The 22,224-nt window shown below is 41.1% G+C and overlaps 3 protein-coding genes across 3 annotated transcripts; all 3 read left to right on the forward strand.

Moving 5' to 3' along the window:
• The first annotated feature begins 851 nt into the window (after window positions 1-851).
• srp9 (signal recognition particle 9) lies at window positions 852-4,263 on the forward strand. The gene is made up of 3 exons (XM_038727223.1): window positions 852-1,037; window positions 1,183-1,251; window positions 3,408-4,263. Exons 1-3 carry the CDS (start codon window positions 966-968, stop codon window positions 3,525-3,527), a joined length of 261 nt encoding a protein of 86 aa, XP_038583151.1. The 5' UTR covers window positions 852-965; the 3' UTR covers window positions 3,528-4,263.
• A 1,130-nt stretch (window positions 4,264-5,393) lies between these two features.
• On the forward strand, window positions 5,394-14,053 carry ephx1 (epoxide hydrolase 1, microsomal (xenobiotic)). The gene is made up of 9 exons (XM_038727033.1): window positions 5,394-5,647; window positions 7,568-7,796; window positions 7,897-8,077; window positions 8,157-8,375; window positions 10,127-10,256; window positions 10,469-10,683; window positions 11,453-11,561; window positions 11,913-12,035; window positions 12,524-14,053. Exons 2-9 carry the CDS (start codon window positions 7,614-7,616, stop codon window positions 12,732-12,734), a joined length of 1,371 nt encoding a protein of 456 aa, XP_038582961.1. The 5' UTR covers window positions 5,394-5,647; window positions 7,568-7,613; the 3' UTR covers window positions 12,735-14,053.
• Window positions 14,054-15,121: 1,068 nt separating this feature from the next.
• Window positions 15,122-21,975, forward strand: LOC119909020 (transcription factor 24-like). Its single transcript, XM_038727040.1, has 4 exons — window positions 15,122-15,751; window positions 16,684-16,830; window positions 18,008-18,172; window positions 19,503-21,975. Exons 1-4 carry the CDS (start codon window positions 15,584-15,586, stop codon window positions 19,641-19,643), a joined length of 621 nt encoding a protein of 206 aa, XP_038582968.1. The 5' UTR covers window positions 15,122-15,583; the 3' UTR covers window positions 19,644-21,975.
• The last annotated feature ends 249 nt before the right edge of the window (window positions 21,976-22,224 follow it).

Consider the following 22,224-nt stretch of genomic DNA (forward strand, 5'->3'; position numbering starts at 1 on the left):
AAAGTGGATAGAGGAAGTGCAACCAAGGAGAGCAGTAATATGCTCAGATTCGGCTTCAGTGTTAAAAACTCTGGGAGGAAGTAATATGGGAGCTCGGCCAGATCTGTTTATGGAGCTGATGGTTCTGTTGTATAAAATCGAAAAGGCTGGAGGGTCAGTGGGATTTCTCTGGGTCCCTGCACATGTTGGGGTAGAAGGGAATGAGGTGGCAGACAAGGTAGCAAAAATGACTCTGAAAAGAGATATTGATTTAGAAGTTTGTATTGGGGTCACCGAATGTAGATCTGTCATTAAGGAAAACACTATAGTAGTATGGCAGAGGCAGTGGGAAAAGGAAACAAAGGGCCGGCATTATTATGCAATACAAAACAAAGTAAAGACAGAGCAGAGTTGCTTGGGTAAATCCAGAAGACAAGCTGTAATTATGACAAGACTAAGGCTGGGACACTGTGGATTTGCATGGGATCTAGCGAAGATAGGCAAACATGAGGATGGGCTCTGTAGAACCTGCAATCAACAACAGACTGTTAATCATGTGTTTATGGAATGTCAACAGTATAAAAGGCAAAGAGAACAACTGTATTCTGAGGTAGCAGGAGATGGACTACAAGCAGTGACATTGAGAGATATTTGAATCCCCATGAGAACCAATCAAGGATAGTGGAAGCAGTCATGGATTTTATATCTGCAACAGGATTAGCCCTCTGAGAATGAAGGTGCTATAAAGCGATACCGAGACTGAACTGTGGGTGGCAGCAATATGCCGTAAGGCATCTAGTCTGCCGGAAAGCCAGTAGAAGAAGAAGAAGAAAAGGTGACCCGGAAGCAGTTTCGGCGACACTTTTTCTCGATTCTGATTGGCTGTGTTCACGCTGCTGCTGATGTGGTGTTCCGAAGATAGCAAGCCTGGTTAGCCGATTCAGAGATATTCTTTGGTAAAACAGTGACTTTGCTTTGTTAGAATAATGCCTTATTATCAGACTTGGGAAGAGTTCGCCCGTGCAGCAGAAAAACTGTATCTGACAGATCCCATGAAGGTAAAAACCGTTTATTTTATCAGTAGGTTAGCATGCTAGCCGGATAGCTCGTTAGCGAAGTGAATGTGACTGCTGGTCTGAATGTGTTATTTATTTATTTATTTTTACTTTAAACTCTCAAATTCACTAGCTGTTCTGTTTGCAGGTCAGAGTGGTTCTGAAGTACAGACACTGCGACGGCAACCTTTGCATAAAAGTGACCGACAATGCCGTGGTAAGTGATGAATGTTTTAATGGAATTGTTAGTATCAGATGGTAACGTTTAGATGTTGACTAACATGATTTAGGATAACATTACTGTTTACATCGGAGGACACTATAACATATCTGGTTGATGGAGGGAAAACCATTTCTTTAGCTTTTTGTATTAATTGGTATTAGTTTGCCTGGGAGTTTACCAGTATCCAATTCACGGTGACGTGGAGACGTAAGTAAATCTTAAAGGCTAGGTGCTTTGTACGTGAATATACTCAGCTGTAGTCATTCGTTTTGTGTTGATTGATTCATCAGCTAATTGTATCAGCATGAACTCCTCACAATGCACCAGTGCAACCATTGTGTCTACAGACACGCTAGCGGCTCTGGGAGAAAGGGATAAAGCTGTTATTATAAAAGAAACACCCAGGACTGGACAAATGAACGTTTTGAGCGGTTGATAGATGTAAAGCCAGGGGGAGAAGATTCATCCTCATGGGGACATACTTGTCTAAACTATCAAATGCTGATGCCGATCCATCTAGTAGATGTAGAGAGATTTCTCTTTAAAAGTGAGCTATGTGACCTGCTGGCGATGTCACAAACCCATTTAGACATTTAGTAGTCAATATCAAAACCACTGACATTCCACGATTCTCAAAACCAAATTCGATACCACGGTAAAAAACAGAACAATAAATCTCATGTACTTCAATATACACTGCTTAAATTACAACACATTAACATTACAAAAAACAACATTGAAAGTTGTGAGGGGATGTCCAGGACAGATAAGCAGTGATTTTATGTCAATATATTCATAAATGAGCAAGATATTGAAATAAAAACTTTGCAATGTGCCTAAATAATTATTAATCTTTTTAACTTAACTAAAACTAAACTAAACTTAACTAAAATGTATAATATTCAAGGGTGCTCACTACCTATATTGGCAGTGGTTTGAGATTTCTCTGTTGAACAAAAAAAGTTATTGAAGATTGAAACAGGTCGTATTGCACTTTTAAGACACACTGACTCCACCTATAGTGACAGGTGTGCTATCTGTGGATGCCTGGCAGACTGAATAGTCAAAGCTAGTTGCGTTTAAACTTATAATAGAATCGCAAAGCCCTATTTTTTCCCCCCAAACAATCACAACACTGTGTTAATCAGCATAATTACACAGTGAAGGGTTTTATTCGTGACATTTATAGTAGAATAGAAAGTTTGATGTGACTTGGCATGTCCTGGAGCGCTTTCATAACAATAGGTAGTTAAGGTCTGTTGAATGCGTTGTATTTATGAAACAGTGATACAATTTACTGTAAACCCTTACTTTTAAATGCATCTACTTTCCAAAATTGCTGCTTAAAGAGGTGGTATTAAGCTTTGGCTTTTTCCTTCTCCTTTATTGAGTTATATACATTTTTTGTGCATGTACTAGGTTTGCAAAGTGAAAAAACCCAAAGTCCAACCCGAAAGGAGTTCCCATCTCCCACAGAAAACTCTGCTCTGCCTCAAAACAGCTCGTTTGTAGTCCAGCTATTTCCCTTTGATCCCTGTGACGACACAGGGTTAAAGGCAAAATTCGTGCCATATTGTTCGCCAAGCGGCTACTCCGACACGCCCTCAAAAACACCGGTGGAAAAACTGTGAGCTGCAGCACACGCCTCTCCTCTCCCTTCCAAACGTCTAGTTTGTTACTGTGATGTAGAGACATTTGTTACAGATTAATAAATCACCACTCTGAAACTTTTGCTCGAGTCCATGTTGCTAGCTGTTGAGGGTAACGTATACAGCTGAACCGAAGCCGTGTTTATCATTTAAAGGCAAGATGTATCACTCCATAGCTAAAACGAAATGTTCAACACAGGGTCAAAAGAGGAGCTGCAGCAATGTGCAGTATGACAAAAAATATGGTGTTATTTGAAAATGAAACAATGTAAACCTGCTCTGGTACAACCCCTAATTTGACCCTGAAAATGAGCAGAATACCACCTCTTTAAAAGGGGGGGGGAATGGGTAAGGGAAGAGGTGAAGCAAAAGAAACTGGCAATTTTACAATATTTTTTTTGTGACTTTTTAATCTGTGACAAAAATTGTCACCCCAGTTTGTCAGTTTTATGTAATAGTAGCTGCCATTGCCCTCATGTAGTCTTTTGTCCATCCCCACAGTGTTTACAATACAAGACAGACCAGGCCCAGGATGTGAAGAAGATCGAGAAGCTCCACGGAAAACTGATGAGACTCATGGTGTCCAAGGAGACGCACAGCGGTGCCATGGAGACGGACTAAAATGCTCTAGTGGCGCTGACCTTGTAGAGCACCTGGACTGAGTTCAGTGGACGAAATGGTGGAGAGAGCACAGAACCATCAGAGTGCTATGTGGAGTCTGAGAGAGGGCAGTGAAGAGAGAATGTTGCGAGATTGATCTGGCTGCCTACACTCTTTTAATACTGTCAGAGATGTGAGATATATACTGTATATATTCTCAGGATTTTGTTTTTTTATGATACTTTGTAGTCATTAAAAATCCATCATCCAGCTTTTCCTTGTCAGGCATTTTGATCACATCCCTGATGGTATTAAAATAAAGTAAGGTCAGAGTAGGCTGCTGGGAAATTTTAGGAAATGTAGAGATTGGAAAATAAGAGGGGCTGGGGGGAAATGTGGGACAAACTGTACAAAAAGTACAAATCCTCTGCTGCTGTGTTAGCAGCTTTGGCATTGAGCATGGAGTGTGCATTTATTTTCAGTTTCAAAGGGGACGAAAAGGACGGGCAATAAAGAGGCATTGCATGTCTTTTCTATTTACATCTATGTTGGATTCAATTTCAGCACAGCGATTGGTTTCATTTTGTTTGTCCTCATGGATTTGTGCCATGCGAATGAAGCAGGACCTTCTGATTTTGTATTGAAGGTGTGGAGAAACCCACGATTTCAATGGAGAAACTCCCACACTTCCAGATGCCATTTCGTTGTCTGAAAAATTGCGTTACATAGTCAATAAATGTTTATTTACCCAAGTACAGCCAGTATCTCCTTTTATTGATCTAGTATTGTGTGCAGTGTTTTAAGAACCATAAATGACTGCATGATTAAAGCTCAACTGGATGTGGAATGTAAAATCTGAAACTGAGATTTAATCCTCAAACTTCAGGGTCAAACAAATTGTGGTCACATTTTTACAGGTCTTACAGATGTTGCTGTCTGTGGTGCATTATGAAGAAATTGCTCTTGTTATGTAGTCGGGGAACCAGACACATTTGCAGATACCTCTGGCCCTCCTCCCATCCTGACATGTTTCCACCGGAAGTGGATCCGGGCAGGCCAATCGCAACCAAGAAGCTGGGTTTGATATGTGTTATGTCCAGCTGTTGCTGCGTCCTTGTTCAGTAGGAGATAGTAGGACAAGGTCATCAGCATAAAGTAGAGACTTTAGCTCTCTATGTAGGAAGGAGAGGCCAGGAACAGAACAGTGATCCAACAGCAAGTCTGCTTATATAAACATTAAATAGGATACTAAGGACAGTACCCGCCACAGCTTGTTCACCCTGCTGCCTTCTGGGAAGAGAGATAGAAGTTTCTGCTACCACACCACCAGACTGCAGAGCAGCTTTCCCCCCCAAGCTATCAGACTCTTAAACTCTAATTCATCCTAGCATGATAGTATATTTCTGTTTACCATCTTTCATAATTGATTCTTTATTGATGTATATTGTCTGCTATGTATCTGAAGGGAGTTACAAAACTAAATTTCATTCTATAACGTGTTGTGACAAAAAACCTACCTACATAAATAAAGTAGGACTTAAATTGCATCCCTGACAAATTCACTTTGTTTCTCAAATTTTAACAGCACACCTTTTTCCCCAAATACATTGACCAGATTGAAATATTTTTTAAAAACTTATAAAACAAGTGAATGTCATGTGAATATCTTCCCACGTTTTGTTTGGTGTGCATGTTTAAGTGTGAATGGTGTATAAATGGCTGCTGGTGAGGTGTTTCGGGAAGAAGACAATTAGATTTTTACTACATTCGTCATGGAAATGTAGTATTGTTTTATTTTGAATACTACAGAATAATTTACTCCGACAACTGCGGACACAGATGCCACGGTAGGCTCTGACATGTCGTTACTACACGTCCCATCATGCACTGGTGTTTCTACAGTTCCCACGGCAAATGTTGATCCTCTCATGTTTTCCTTTAATACGCGTAGACTTAAAGCGTTACCTTAAACTAATAACTCTGCTGCTCCTGTTGTTCCAGCTAAACTTAAAGATTAAGTTTGTGATTCATTTTAAGGAGAGTGGGCGAGGATAGTGGGGAAGGATTCAAGGAAAACTGCTAGGAATCGAACGGGACCAGCAGGGCAGCTGTGGCGGAAACGTGGAGCTTGCGGAGAACAGGTAAGACAGCTAAAACCAGTTCTGGTGAAATTCTTTTGACTGTGTCGTTGACGACATGCGTTGAAACAGTGATGCTGAATATATTTGCTTGTTTGGACCAAGTTAAAGTGAAGTTGTTAAACGTGGTGCTGCGTCACGAGTTCAGCTTAAAGTTGCTGAAGGGAAAACTTCGGACTCTGTCCACAGCAGAGATTTTCCTGCTCGATAGTTCAGCTTCAAGTTTCCTAACTGTGTCGCTGTCCAGCTGTGGTTTAACGTTACGTTGGATTGCAACATGAGTCATCTTTATCACCTTTAATAGCCAGTGTTGTTTTAATAGTTTACTGAATATGCTAAATATGTAGACCACAGGCGTGTTTAGCCTTCTACAAATACCTTAATATAATAATGTTACACTCACTATAATAATTGGTGTTTGTGTGTGCGCATGACCCGGGACACAGGCCTGTACATCTGACAGGTCGTTGAACTGCACTGAAAGTGGTCTGTTTTATGTAAGTCCAGTCTTGTCCTCTCATGGATGGCTGTTTGAGCTATGGTAGCTCTGGATATACACACAGTGTGAGAGTACAGTGGGGGGCTGCCATGCCTGCAGCTCTGCTGAATGGGAAAAGCTTTGTCATGCAGGTCTCAGGACTCTGTGCGGAGGAGCCAGGGCAGCCCTGTTCTTTAGTTTAATCCTGTCAGCTGGCCACAGCAACAGTAACAGCAACACTTTTGTTTGACTGGTCGTGCTTTTGTTTCTGAACTCATGACTAATGAAATAATTGGGCCCCAGACTCAGATTACACCTGGAAGTCATTGGAAATGTTTGTACTTAAGTTTGTTGCTCGCAAGTGGGTTACAGTTCCATTCTTATACAGTGTTAGTTTCTATATAATCATTCAACCATTCCTCCATCTCTGCTCTCAGTCTTTGCATTTACTCAATTACGTTTCACATGAATGACTTTAGATGTTGTGGCATCAAATTAGAGCCCAAATTGGCATGCCGATAATATCGGCCTATACTAAGTGCAGATAAATCTGTATCTGTGCCAATAAATGACAATTAAAAAAGAATTAAGAGACTGATCCTTCTGTCATGTTATGAGTGTTGTCTATGCATGGTCTGTCCACCAGAGGGCACTCTGCAACTCCCCGGTTGGCAACACACACAAAAATCCACCACAAAACATAACAATTAGCTGATGTGATCAGCTGTACTTTTCTTTTATATTACATATTATATTTTTATTTATAAACAATAACAATAATATAAAATGCTTTCAGGACTTTCTGGGAAAATTCATTCATTAACACAACCTCAAACTATCTCGGTATAACAGTTTTTTATTCCTTTAGAAAATATATTGCTATACCTTATATTACCAATATACCACCTAGTCCTTATTTAGCGTTCAGTTAGTTTCAGTATTTTGTCACATACATAGATCGTATATAAGAAGTGGATGTAGTCATAGACCTGTTGGTTTGTGGACTGCCATTTTGAAGCCTTGAGTTTTGCTGATAGAGTGAAGCCATGTTGAGTTTTTGCAACCAGCGGCACCGGATGTGACCAGAAGAGTCGCCCTCTGCTGGCTGTTCAATAGAATGCAGGTTTAAAGGACTTCCACATTGGATTCACGTCTCAGACCGGAACTTCCCGATGGGTCACATATAATGATTCTTTCTTTTGTCTATGTCAGGTATAATAAGCTGGCTGCAATTTTAATAACGAGTACATGTTTGCACGTTCTTTAAAGGTGCAGTCATAACATCATGTAACAGCACATTTAAGATATATTACTGTGATCACAAATACGGCTACATCAGTTTTGTAATATTGTGGAGTTTTACTGATGTCTTTATGTAAAATATCTGTTGATAAATTGTTCCATCTGTTCTCCACTTGTGTTGTCTCCCTGTTTCCCCTGTCCAGTCCTGTATTTCTCCATCCATCCTTCCCTGTGCAGACGCTGAGCAGCATGTTCACAGAGGTGCTGGTTGCTCTGGTGATTGGAGGACTGATCTTCTTCCTGATTCAGAGGAGCAGGACCCAGGTTCTAAAGACAGAGGATGGCTGGTGGGGACCCGGGATAACCCCTGATGGTGTGGAGGACGTCACCATCCACCCCTTTAAAGTAACCACCAGTGACGAAGAGCTGGAGGTTAGATTCACTCTTAGCATTTACAAATAAGGCAGTTAACCACTAAGCAGACTGAAAACATTGTGAGAGCTTCCACATATCTTCTCTCCTTTTCTGTCAGGACCTATACCGAAGGATAGACCAGACTCGCCCTGTCCCTTCACTAGAGGATAGCCAGTTTAATTATGGCTTCAACTCTCAGTACCTGCAGAAGGTGGTCTCTTACTGGAGAAATGACTTTGACTGGAAGAGACAAGTTGCCAAACTCAACCAGTATCCCCACTTCAAAACCAAAATCGAAGGTGAGGCTGCACTGCTGACACATTCATGCAGAAGATACTGTTGTACCTCTAATCTGTTCTTATCTGAACTTCCATCCAGGCATCGATATCCATTACCTGCATGTGAAGCCCAAGAAGGTGCAAGAGGGAACTACTGCAATTCCTCTGATAATGGTTCACGGCTGGCCTGGCTCCTTCTATGAGTTCTATGGATTGATCCCTCGGCTAACAGAACCATCAGACCCAGAGGACCTTGTGTTTGAGGTGGTGTGTCCCTCCATACCAGGGTACGGTTTTTCTGAAGCGCCACATAAGAAAGGTATGTTTTTCTGGTAGACATGGGAAAATATAAATGCTAGCTGTTTGAATTTTGACAACTCTAACAATATATTCTTAAGAACCTTTTCTCTTGCGGTGGCAGAGATGCTCACAAGTCTCTGAGCAAGAGTCCAAGTCAAGTCTCAAGTCTCACGTGGTTATTACGAATGCTGTATCACCTTCTGCGTTCAATCCAGGTTGCTTATAAAACTGTATAACTATAAGAAATTCTGTAACTCGAACCTGTTTTGCATTTAAAACTGTGACGTTACAGAATCAACAATAAACCTGCAACCTGTTTTTAACTTACAGAGTACAGCCATGTAATGTGCAATGCAGTTAATGACAGCTTATAAAATACTGTAAGTCAACCCCCCCACCACTCTCAAACCAGTGTAACATTATAACTAAATAAAACTGTAAAGTTACATGGTGAACAATAAAGCTGTAACCTGTTTTTAACTTACAGAGCACAACCATGTAAAGTGCAATGCAATCACTGACAGCTTAAACTACTGTAAGTCAACACACCCTGCAGACTCTCAAACCAGTGTAACATTATAACTAAATAAAACAATAAACCTGTAACCTCTTTCCAGCCAACGTTAGTAATTTACGTGATGGCAGCCAGCAGGACGTAAATGATTACGTTAATCGACCGCCACAAGTTTGGCAAGTAAACAAACGCTCATTCATCTTTTCATAACGAACGACAGTCGGAGTTAACCTCCCGTAGGTCGTAGCTGAAGCAAGAAGCAACAAACGTTAGATGGCCAATGCTGAACTTAACATGTTTACTAACCTCAGGTTACTAACCTATTTGCGTTCAGCGCGTCTTTGTTTGGGCCTTCTTTGAAGTTTTAAAGTCAAAGTTTATGATGAATGGCACAGCAACTGCCGGTGTTGTGCAGCCGCGCGCAGCAGATGCTACATGTTACGTAGGCAGGTTATAGGTAACGCAGGGAGGGAATAACAGCAAGCTCATCAGACGTTTCCTAAAAAATAAATATTGTTCATGAGTCCCGCACCTTGAGTCCGAGTCGAGTCTGAAGTCTTTTGAGGACGAGTCTCAAGTCGAGTCTGAAGTCACTGTGTGTGCGACTTAAATCGCACTCGAGTCCGAGTCTCTAACTTGAGTCCCCATCTCTGTGCGGTGGTGCTGTTAATACTATAGCTTTCTGCAAAGTCCCTATAAAGATTTTTTTTGTCCCACTGAACATAAAAAAACAGCTGAATGAGTGTATGGTATAATAACAATAGAAGAAGCGTTATTATGCGCAGATCACACGTATGTTCAATACTATGGAAACCAGCAAAGAGTAAAGATTGGACGCTGACTCCAAACCAGTTAATACCAGATTATGACTCGACAAAGACCCAGCTGGGATTCAAAAGGTTGCCCATTTCCAAAAACACAACATAAACACATCTAAAGTTCATGCGTGCATCGAAAAAAGATCTGAGTTTGTTCCAAAAAGCGCATGTGACAGAGTTAAAAGGTAAAACAAGATGAAGTAGGAATTGTGCAGGCTTGTTGTATTAAATTGTTTCAGCTTGTGCTAGTCATGCCTAGTAAATTGGCAACTGAGTGAAAACATAGACAGGGTTCTGCATGATAAACTAGTTAGTTAATTAATTAATTAATTAATTAATTCACTCTATATTGATGTTGAATATTTAACTCGTTCCCTTTTTCTGTAGAAACTGCCTGGTTTCATACCGCAATTTCTAAGTGTAAGTGTGTGTGAACAGGTTTTGATTCAGTTTGTGCAGCACGCATCTTCCACAAACTGATGAAGCGTCTGGGCTTCCAGCAGTTCTACGCTCATGGAGGAGACTGGGGCTGGCTGGTCACCACCAACATGGCCCAGCTGGAGCCCAAGTAAGAAAAAAATCATATATATTATATGTATGGTTTTAGATATACAGTATTTCAAATGCATGTATTGTATTGGCCTAACATTTTACAGTGAACACTCGTCCTGGATGATGATATGTATATATTTCTGTATTTCTGTACACTTCTTTGTAAATTTTTAAATAAGGTATCACTCCATTGCTCTGTGTTTTTCTTTTGTTTCTTTCATACCCCAGGACAGTCAAAGGCTTGCATGTGAACTTTGCCCCGCCCTCCAAGCCAGGGTTGCCCATCGTTTTATCCATCATGCTTGGCCGTCGTTTCCCTCAGCTGTTTGGCTTCACTGACTTAGATATTCAGCGTCTCTTCCCCTGCACGGAGAAACTGGTGGTGGAGCCCATCAAAGAGTCCGGCTACATGCACATCCAGGCCACCAAGCCTGACACCGTGGGTAAGGACCTGGGGCCCGTTTCAGCAAATTTGCAATGTGCAAGCTGCGACTTACAACATGAGACCCGTTTAACTGTTGAAAAGATACAAATTGCTTTTGTGAAACGGGCCCCAGGGGCAGACGTTCTTAAGCAGCATCACCGTAGTGGAAGATGTGTATTAGCCAAGTATAACAATAATAATCAACTTTATTTATAGAGCACTTATCAAAACAAAGTACAAAGTGCTTCACAAGAGATGCAGAGAAAGAGAGAGATGACATAAAGTACCACAGTGAATGATAAAATACACAAGGGGAAAAATAAAATAAGAAATAACAATAAAATACAACATTAAAATAAGCAGGATAAAAGAAACAGGAACGATAAAAGAAACAGACAGCTCAGATAAAATCAGGACATGTTTTCTAATACAGTGCGTTTGTAGTAGAGTAACAGATGAAAAGGTATTAGCATTAGCAGAATTATATTGGTCTCCATGATCACTTACACTGCGAGCAGCCAGCAGCGAGGAGATTTAGTATTTCCTTGGGGCTCGAATAATCAAGCACGAGTTTGAAGACTGAGGAAACCAGCTGAGGAGAAAAGGTGGGGTAGAGTTTTTAGGGGCGGTGGTAAATCAGAGGAGCAGTTTAGTTAGACTGCTTAAGTGGAGCGTAACATGTGGAGTGTACACACATGTTCCAGTGAACATTTCTACACACATATATCTATGTGTCTCTCTTTTTAATCAACAAATCAAAAAATGTCCTACTGTGATTTTCCCCTCAGGTCGAGGACTGAATGACTCTCCAGTGGGTCTGGCGGCATACATTCTGGAAAAGTTCTCCACGTGGACGAGCCATGACTTCAGGAACCTGGAGGATGGAGGACTCACCAGGTAAATAAAGCAGAACAGAGTGAGTCCGTGCTGGTATTTACCATCATCACATCCTTTTCACCATCCTTTAGTATGAAGATCAAACTATCAGATACCAATATATGCAATCATTTGTGAATGTCATCAGTAGTTGGATCTTATGTATTAGCAGCAGCCCCCAGGCCCCCTTGTAAAATGGGATTGTTTTGAAACGGTTTTGCACAAGTCACATTTGTCCACAGTACTAATCCAGAACAGATACAGAATATTTGACGACTGGTGGGTTCCTACAGGGACTACCGCTCAGTAGCCTCTTGGCAAAATGATTGTCATTAATATAATGTGAAACCGTGTGTGCGTGGTGCCTTGCAGGAAGTTCTCTCTGGATGATCTGCTGACTAATGTGATGATCTATTGGACGTCTGGCTGCATCGTCTCCTCCATGAGGTTCTACAAGGAGAACTTTGGCAAGGGCCTCAACCAGCCTCACTCGAAGTGAGTGAGAAGCACAGAGTTTAATGTGACCAGTTGGTTACAAAACAAAAACATTGATCCAACGATGCTTAAAGAACAGAAGAAGCTAACTGTGTGAACTAATATATCTATTTAAGCCACACTTTTCATTTGTGAAGTCACATTATAAACCTTTCAAAGGAGTTCTGATGAAATTAAACATTTTAAAAATCTTTTTTTACAGGGTATTTTCATCATCGTTTGATTTTATTTGGATTTGAGTCAAAGCATTTGAAATCACAGCGTTTAGAGCTTTTAAATCATCTGTGTTTATTATATAGATATTAACTAATATATAAAGCACATTGATGACATTTATTTTTCCATTGAAAGTTGTTTATTTTTCACCAGGTCATTTGGTTTCCAGAGCCTCACATCCTCCTTTTACTGAAACAGGTTGTTTAGGGTGATCTTAATACCTTACCCAGCAGTGTGTAAATCTAATGCTAACACCTCATCGTCTCTTACAGGATGCCGGTGTACACCCCCACCGGCTTTGCCTGCTTCCCCAACGAGCTGATGCACACTCCCAAACTTTGGGTTAAACAGAAATACCGTAAACTCATGACCTTCACGCACATGGCCCGCGGCGGCCATTTTGCTGCCATGGAGGAGCCCCAGCTGATGGCCGAGGACATCCAGAACTTCACTAAGACGGTGGAGAAGAAGGAGAAGATATAAAAGGGGGTGTACTCACAGACAGATAAATAAACTAAAAGTATGATATAGGAGTATTGAAAGCCAGATGGATGAATGGAAATAAACTGGAACACTGTGGTGAGCAGCAGTAGTAGACGTGGTGATTCCAGATAGAGAAGTAAGCCCTGTGTTTCTCTATGAGGTGGAATACATGACATAGTATAGCTCTATCAGTGAAAGTCCTGATCGTACTTCTTCAGGATTAAGCCAGTCTTAGGCAGTATAAAGTAAAATAATAAAGAAGTATAACAGACAGAGCAAAAGGTGAATTCATTGGATTTGTTGACCGCAAATTGTGGCAATTCCTTAGTTTGCAATAGAAATGGACAGATAGTGAGAAGACCTGGGTTGTACAGTAATAACAAAAACAGATGTTACTTTTTAGACGTCTAGGCCTTTCACTTCTAAACTCTTAAACAGTACACACTTTTAACATGAAGAGCATATTTTCACAGCCTTTAATACTAATTCAAAGTACTATTTAAGCTATATAGAAAATGTTGTAAAAAGGTTTCATCACAGTGTGTCAGTCACGTGCTGTGCTGTGGGCTTGATCAGCAGCCACATCACTAGTCCCAGCAAAACCACAGCTACATGTGTCAGTGCCGTTTTAAAGCCAGGAACACAGAAACCAGCGGCCATTCATTCTGTCTCCTGCCTTCCTCAAAACGTTCCTCAGCCTTGTAGTCTTGAACAGTTTACTAAGCAGCTGCAGATGGGAGGTCAGAGGACACTTGTTGTTATTGTGTTGACAGGCTGACAAGGTGCCAGGCATTCCTCTGACTGATAACGTGAAACCACAACAATGCTGCCATGTCATCGACCATTTCCATTGAATAGCACACTGCTGCTGCAACCACAGCCGCCTTTGATTTATGTGCTAGTGATCGTAACGTGCACCAGCTTTGCATTTAGTCGCGTTGGTTGACTTTGATTTGCTACAAAGACTAGAAGCACTGGGTGCTTACATTGATGTAAGCCTCCTCTAAAGCTCCAAGTGTAATCCTCATGAGGTTATTGATATTCAGTGCTTTTATGCATGCATTTACTTACCAATTCAGTTTTAGGGGCATGATAGCCCAACACGAGAGTAACAATCCTGAAGAAAGAGTCGAATCATTATCAGTGCTCATCATGTTGATCTTGAAGTTGACAAGCTTTGTCTGAAGATGATTTTCACAATATGGGCATCCAGAATGTGTAGCTGGTAATGCCTTGAAATACTATTTTATTTCACAATAAAATGCCCAAATCAGATCTTTCTTTGACAAAATAAAATGAAGTCTGAGCACTGCACTGTATGATCTGTTACGTCTGTTATTTAATACAGTTTCTGGAGCATCCACATCCACTGGCACCTCTCTTGTATTTTATGTATGTGCTGCATCACAATTCTTTAGATTTGGAGCTTGAAAACCCGGGACCTTGGACCATAGATAAAGACTAAGTTAGAGCTGGGCTGGGCAGTGTTTTCCAGCATGTTTTGTTATATTTGTTGAAATTCTCTTTACTTCCCGACAAGATCAATAAATCATATGCTCTGACACAAAAAGGAAAAAACAAATCCAATATCTGCGACTGTCGCAGGACTGTAATGAAATGAAATGATTGGCTGACCTAACTGCCTGTCTACCTACCTACCTGTCCACCTGTGCACTTACTGCACATGAACATGTGTTATGGGGAGTGACTGTGGAGGGAGTTCCAGCGTTGCTTACCTTAGCTTTAACCTGCCTTATAGCAAGTTAGTGTCAGTAAAACTTGATTTCTGGAACAGGGGTGAGTGATCTTGTTGAGGTCCTTCTTTCTGGGATACCACCCTGGGGTTATATGCATGTGCCCAAAACTCTTGTGGTGTGTTATGTTCTTAACTGCTTCAAATGGGTTGGTCACAAAATGTGCACAAGCGAATCTGGTTTCCTTTTCTCTTTTCATTCTGTCATAATGAGGTTGTTAAGATACTGGGATGCCCTGAATGTTCTCAACAAACCAAAATGCACTTCCGCCTCTCCTTGATAATGTTCTATGTCGCACTGCCCCGAGCTTCCAATGTACCCTGTGCAGTTGTTAGCAGAGCTCTTTAGTTTCCCAAGCCCCCAGTGCCCTGGCTCGGGACACCCTCCCAGTGCTGCACTCCTCCAGGCCTGACTGCCTGCCTGCTCTTCTTGGCAGTCAAACAGCCAGGGGAGGATCAGGACGACCAGGCGGCTGAGATAAGGACCTCATGAAGTTCCCCGCATTACCTCACCCGATAAGGAAACAAGCAGAGAGAGAGGCAGAGAGAGAGAGAGAGAGAGAGAGAGAGAGAGAGAGAGAGAGAGAGAGAGAGAGAGAGAGAGAGAGAGAGAGAGGGTCAGACTGGGAGGAATCCTCTGGATGGATGGTGATGCGCAGGGAAGTAGCTGGTGATTGTGGGGTTTTCACCAATTGTTAAGGGGTGTAGGTGGAACCGGGGTCCCACAAAGGCCTGGAGAACTCTGGAAAGGATCTTGGAGATGCTTGAAAGAAGTGGTCCTCTGTAGCTACAGAAACAGTTCACAGATTTGAATGTTTTTTCCTTTCTTGAGATCAAATGAGTGATTTCAGCTGTTCTTGAGCCAGTACTTTTATCTGCATTAAACTTTTAAGATGCTTTCAGATTAGATGGAAAGATGACCTCAGATTGTGAGTTCTGTAGTGTATTTACCAAAGAACTTAGTGGATGATACTTTTACAATCTCCAGCACGGGAAAGCAAACTTCCATCCAGCCAAAGAAAGTAAACTGAACAAAAGTGAATTAGGCTCTCAAGTCTTCAGGAGAGTGTTCCTCACCAATCACACGGGAGCATCGATGGCGGTGAATCCTCTGGAGGGTCTAATGTCAGTCGCAGTGAATCACCGACTGGTCTCCAGCTCCACCGCTGAGCCACAGAGGCAGCAGCTCAGTGCAGCCGGCAGCTCAGCATCCCTGCACGGACACGGGCAGAGCATACGCAGCAGCCGCGAGCCAGGGAAGTGGGTGAGTCTGAATTAATGGACGATGGATGATGCATCAGTCCTTTATCTTCCACGGTCACGATTTCATAAGTTTAAAATTTCTGGTGATCAGACAAGGCAAAGCTCCCTGTCACTAACTTACTAGTGTGATTAGGGAAAGCTGAAGATGAGTGAGAGTGCCAACAAGTAAAGTATAAGATGAATCTCCCTTTTTCATTAAGGATTTAATGGAAACATTAAGAACATGTGTCTGGTACATGTGTGCACTTCAAGCACATTTCAGATGCTTAGCAGCAGTCCTGAGGAGTGCTGAATAAAATGCACTCCTCTCTATCCTTGTCTGTCTTTAACATAAATACGGTCACGGCATGCATTATTTCTGAGCACTGAAACACATAAAAATAGCTAGAAGCGCAATAATCTACTTTCTTAATAATCTTTGACATCATTTCAAAAATCTCTTCTCAGTGCCATAAATGTAGTACTTGTAAATGACTGGCTCTGCCCTAAGGGCAGTAACAATACATAAGTATAAAGTAACAGTAATGAGAGAGTAATGAAACAATAACTGATGCTCTTGAGTAGCGATTGATTTTCACATCGGACCTTTCAGCAATTTACTGTATGCAAATAATACACACTGCAATAGGAAGTTGTGTTTTAGAATGAAGAATGAACCAAGTAACATAAGATTTAACATTGATATTTTATCAAAATAAGTAAAAGGATATTTTTCATATATAAAAGAATTAAATAAAAAAAGTGTGGCTCCCCAAATCACTGGATTCTAATATTGTGCAGACTCAAAGTACAGTAACCCTGGAAAAATTCCTCCAAAGGTTCTTGAACTGTTTGCTTAAATATTTTCTAACTGCCTCATTTGGGCAAAACAATCCATTTTATTTTATTGTATTTTACTGTCATGTCTCAATGTGTCCTCTGCTGCAAGTGCAGTCTGTGTGTGGGTCCAGGTCACGCTCTGGTTCTGGATGTGGGTCTGCGGTCCAGTCCAGGACACTGAGGGGTCAGCACTCCCCAGAAAACGCAGCACGAGAGAGGAGCCGTGTACGCAACCTGCGACAGGCCTTCCACAGCCTGCAGGTACCCCAGACATACGCTGACACTTGATTGAGTTAGCGCTGAACACAAGCTGTTGCCTCATTACCTCTGAAGCATTCCCTGTGCATTTCTCTTTTACCGCTTTCTTCCCATTGTGTGCTCAATTCAGTTTAATGAGTGATTGAATTTGCATGCATACAAAAAATGTGCCTACTGAGTTATTGTTTCATTTATTAATTTATTTACTTACTTATTTGCTGTAGAGGAGAGGTGACAACTTATCAGTATGGCTCCCGCCTCTCTGCAGGTTTCCTGTACCCGTGTGCTGCTCCTTTAACTTTGCTCTGTCGAACGCCCAAGACACATTTCTCCTAAGAGAGACAATAAAGACTAATCTAATCTATTCATGTTATATTCTGCGATAGCTCCTTCTCCGAGCTGTCAGACATCTAAACACCCTGCTGCTACCCACCACATAAGGCCCACACACTCCCCCACACACCACCACTTCTTCCTAACATACTATTACATATGCACACACACACACACACGTACAACTCACTTGGACTACACCTCTCTGCTTGTCAATATGTCTATATTGTTTTGTTCATAGTGTGTGTATTAGTGTTGTATACTCTAGTTTGTGTCTGATTTTATTTTATTATTTATTATTATTATTTTATTTTGTGTGAGTAAGCACATCGTGAGCAATGTACAATCCTGAGTCAAATTCCTCGTATGTGTACACATACCTGGCAATAAAACTGATTCTGATTCTGATTCTGCAATTTCTCTACACCGACACTTTATACCGGACTATCATTACCGGAGTGCCCCCATTTATTTATACTATGTAAAATGACCAGTGATGTCACTAGTTAGGCACCATGTATATTGATATTATTGATCATTTGCACAGCATTATTTATTTAGATATTTTCATAATATTCTCATTAACTGTGACACTGCTCATCGTGTTGAAATGCTAAAAACGTCCCCCCAGTAGTCCCACCACGCCACAGGTCCACCGTCATAGTTCTGTTTTGTGCACTGTATGTCTGGGTGACTATGTTGTACTGTTTCATTATGTGTATTTCTATTAGCACCTTTTTATGTTTCGTTCCCACATGCTCTGTATGTGGAAATGACAAATGAATGAAACTTGAAACATAAAAGCATATTTGTGTTGTGTGTGTTGTCCACCCTCCTCTGTCCTTAGGCTGCTCTGCCCTCAGTCCCGCCAGACACCAAACTGTCCAAGCTGGATGTTCTGGTTCTGGCTACTAACTACATAGCTTACCTAACGGAGACCCTGGACCAGGGAGGGACGCTGGCTGAACACACCCTGCCTTCCAAGCCGGGTGGATACCTGCATCCAGTTAAGGTGAGGGTAGGAACCAGCAGCTAACTGCTTATCACTGTAAGTGCATTATGACCTGTTGCATACATGTGAGAAAGTCTAAGCCAAGGGCCCTTGTCTCACTTTGGCAGACCACGTCAGAAGGATTGGTTCAACATTTACAATCACACATCATGTGTCTGTAATCATAACCATAATTTGCCCTCTGTCAGGTTATGGTTATAGAATAAGAATACAGTTTAAATAGTTGCATGCAATGGTTTTAAAAACATTACTATTTATTAATAATTGGTGACAGCCGCTTTAAGAAAAACCTCATGGTTAATGTAATAATGTAAATAGGCTACCAGTCTGATATATAGTCTGTTCATGAGTTGTCCTGGACTGAACACAGTGCTCTCACTGTAGGCTAACTTTCAAAGTCAGAGGACATCAAAGATCATCATGTCAATCAGAAAATATAATCGAATCACTGTTTTCTCTTTCCAAACCAGTTTAAGAGATTGAAGCTTAAAGGTCAGAGCTGCTTTAATTTAGTAGAACTAAAATATCTCCTTATCTTAAAGGGATAGTTGGGGATTTTTGAAGAGGGGTTGTATGAGGTGCCTATCAACAGTGTATTTATTACCTGCAGTAGATGTTAATCGGCATGTCCCCAGTTTATAGAAGCAGAGAGTTGCACGAGCACGGAGGCTAAGCAGTGAACTGGATAACAGGATAAGTAACTCATACAGCCCCACTCCAGAAATCTCATTAAAATAACCATAAACAACCGATACATGACCAGTGCAAAGCCACCGCCGAGAGTAACAGTGATGATCAACAGAAGTTTGGTATGTCAAAAGAAAAATATTTCCATATGTCTTAATGTAGATTGCAAATACATTTGTGCCCTCTTAGCAAGATCGACGCTAACATATCTCGTGACTGCAGAAATAATCCGAATAATTCTAGTTACATCAAATACAATTATTCACTGGAAAAGAAGTTAGCAGTGCCTATTTTCTTTAGCCCTGAGTAGTGTCTACAGGTATTCCTTTCAAGCCTCATACATATCCAACAACATTCACCAACAAGGCTGAGCCTGTATGCAGCCTGAGAGGGGAAAAAGGGGCAAAAGTCAGTAAGGCGCTTGCTGCTGCTCGATAAGCTGATTGTGCTGAGCTCGCTGTAGTTGTAGGAGACTCAGATGAGTGTGTCACTCTCTTTTATCTGTTTTCATCTGGATTATGGCAGCTGGACAGTCAGAGGACAATGTTCAGAGAGACTTAAACCTGAAACAGTGAAAGAGAGGTGACATATGCTGATTGTATTAGCAGGAAGAACTAACCCAGTGGGCTGTCTGTCTCCACAGAAGTGGCCCATGCGTTCCCTGCTCTACTGTGGCAGCATGGGAGAGCTGCTATCAGGAATCCCAGCCAATCAGATGCCTCCACCTGGACAGAATGGGACACACCCACTGACCCCCACCTTGGAAGGAGACAAAGAGTCATAGTACAACATGGGACATAACTTTCACCCCATTTCCTTTCAACAATGTTAACCAGCCACGCAGCTACTATCGACAGCGAAGGACACATCAAAGCAAAGTGAATGGGATTTGTGTGGAGACAGTGATCAGTCATTAGCAAATTATTAGTTAGCAAAGTTTTACTTTAGCAAAGCAGAAGAAAATCTTAACTTAAAGCCATCCAAAAATAAAAACAAGGTTAGCATTTTCTTACTTTGTATGGAGATAAAAAAAAAAAACTTTCTTCCAGTTCATGGTTTATCTAATAACGAAGGTCAGGGCTTAAATTAACCTGCAACTACAAGTACAGTGGCCATTTTTAGCTCTGGCTGCTGGGAAAGTCAATAAATTTTGAATGCCGAGTTGCCTAGAGTTTATTTCATTTCATTCTTTAATTCAAAATCTGGCTACATGTCCTAATTAAACAGAAAACACTTTTTTTAATTTCCTGTTCTTAGTTTGTCCATCTGCAAAAGCCTGTCATCAGTGTCAAACTAAGACAAACAAACACCCACAGGTACAGATACTCACTAATGCACACAGCACAGAGAGGTTTATATTCACCCTTGTTGAAAATGATCGGAGCATTAGACAGCAGGTCGTCAGGAACGGATTTAATACGAGGAAATGAAAAAGCCGCTTCCTTTGACTAAAAACATCCCCACATGGAGGAACAGTGTGCAACATATTATCTTGATTTAAACGCTGTACAGTGTTTTATTTTTATTTTTTCATCTGTTGCTTTCACTGTATGGAAGAAAACCTTCTTTGTTAGGGTCTAATCATTTTTATTTAGATGTTTGTGGTATTGCATAAAGTCACAGTGTATATGTGTGTGTGTGTGTGTGTGTGTGTGCATGCGTGTGCACGTGTGTGTGTGTGTGTGTGTGTGGGAGTGAAAGGACAGACAGACATGTGAGCAGTGAGGGAGGGATTGTTGTGGGAACACAGCTGCTGTCTGATCACTTCATATCTCTGCAGTAATGACCACTTAGTTCTCATTACAACTCTGCCACAGAATGTAACCCTTTACTCTGAGTAAAACAGCGTCTACAATAACAGCTTGTGTTTGTTGCTTATTACTTCAAATTTGACAAACACATCTTAGATGCAGAAATAGTCCCAGTGGTTGCGTTAAACCTCAGTGGGCAGAGTTACTACTCCCCACCATATTTCAGGCTCTATTTCTTCATAAAAAACGACTTTATCTTGACATCATTTCAATTTTATTCTAATGAGCAGACAATAAGACATCTCTGCCAGTTATGGCGGCCCACATTTTAACATCAGCAGGTAACTGTACATCTCCAAACAAATACTGCGTTCAGATAAAATTCCTGCAGTATTGCTACAGGGACTGATAGTGTGAGTGTGGTTATAACAGCAGTTCTGAATGAATGAACACATCTTTAGCGTAATTTTCAGGCATCCAGATTATTCACAAAACTCTTGTGTCTTGATGTTAAGTTGTTTGATCTCCTACTCTTGATTCAGACCTCTAGGTGTGAGAGTCTGGAGGGTGAAAATATAAAAGTCTTTGGTTTGGAGAAAGATGGCATTTAAACGGCCTCCTCTTCTCGGAGATCTAATGTGCTCGATGCCAGTGTATCTGAGAGAGGCCACTGGGTTACCCTGGTCCTTGGTCCAGATGGAGCACCTGTGCTCTGTATCCTGTTTTTAGGGCTCTTGGTGTTTTTGCTACACACATTAAACCACATGTGATAAGACAGAATACATGAACCACACCAATAATTTCCTGGTGGAGGATCAAGAAAGCGTGTGTTTTCAGCAGGGAAGAGATTTCACCAGCATTTGTGTTAGGTTAGGGCCGTGGTTCTCAAACAAGGGGTCAGGACCCCTTGGTGGCAGTAGAGCCACTTTGGGAGAGGGGTGTAGACCGGATCTAAAATTACATGAATATGATTCATGTGGTGACATATGAAAGTGCTCTGATGCTAGCAAGGCTATTTTGCTAACATGAATCTTGTTTATTCCAACCGCCTGTATTGTTAATGATTGATTAAAATTAAATCCACTTTTGCTGGGGTGTGGGGGCATGAACTTCGGCTTCTGAAATGGGGTGTGACAGAAAAAGTTTGAGAACCACTGGGTTAGGGGAACGTTTGTACAATACTTTAGGTGAATCTTTGAATTCATTTGTGGATTTGAGCTCAAAATATGTGTTTTCATAATCTACCCAGAGCTGAATATTTTAAATAGTTCCTAGGACCATTATATATAAGGCAGTGTTACAGTGAGGAGCCTGTCCCAGGAAGCTTTTATTCAACTCTTATTAAACCATCCTTTCTTGACTATATTCTAATTCATCTCATTTGTAGTAAATGGTCAATTTTAAATGTTCATGGCAGTGATTCAAACTGCAATAAACAGAGCCATCATAGATCATGATGAATAATAACTTCATGCAGCCAACACTCTTTGCCATCCCGTAACAAAAGTGAGATAAAATGTCATACTAATTTTAACCAGCATTAGAAATGCCACAGAGCCCAGATGTTGCATAGCACTGTTTTAGATCAAAGACTGATACATAATTAAAAGCCTA

This window comes from Micropterus salmoides, unplaced genomic scaffold, assembly GCF_014851395.1.
Source record: "Micropterus salmoides isolate LMB-PRFRI ecotype aquatic unplaced genomic scaffold, ASM1485139v1 Ms_hic_scaffold_18, whole genome shotgun sequence".
In the NCBI taxonomy this organism is placed as follows: domain Eukaryota; kingdom Metazoa; phylum Chordata; class Actinopteri; order Centrarchiformes; family Centrarchidae; genus Micropterus; species Micropterus salmoides.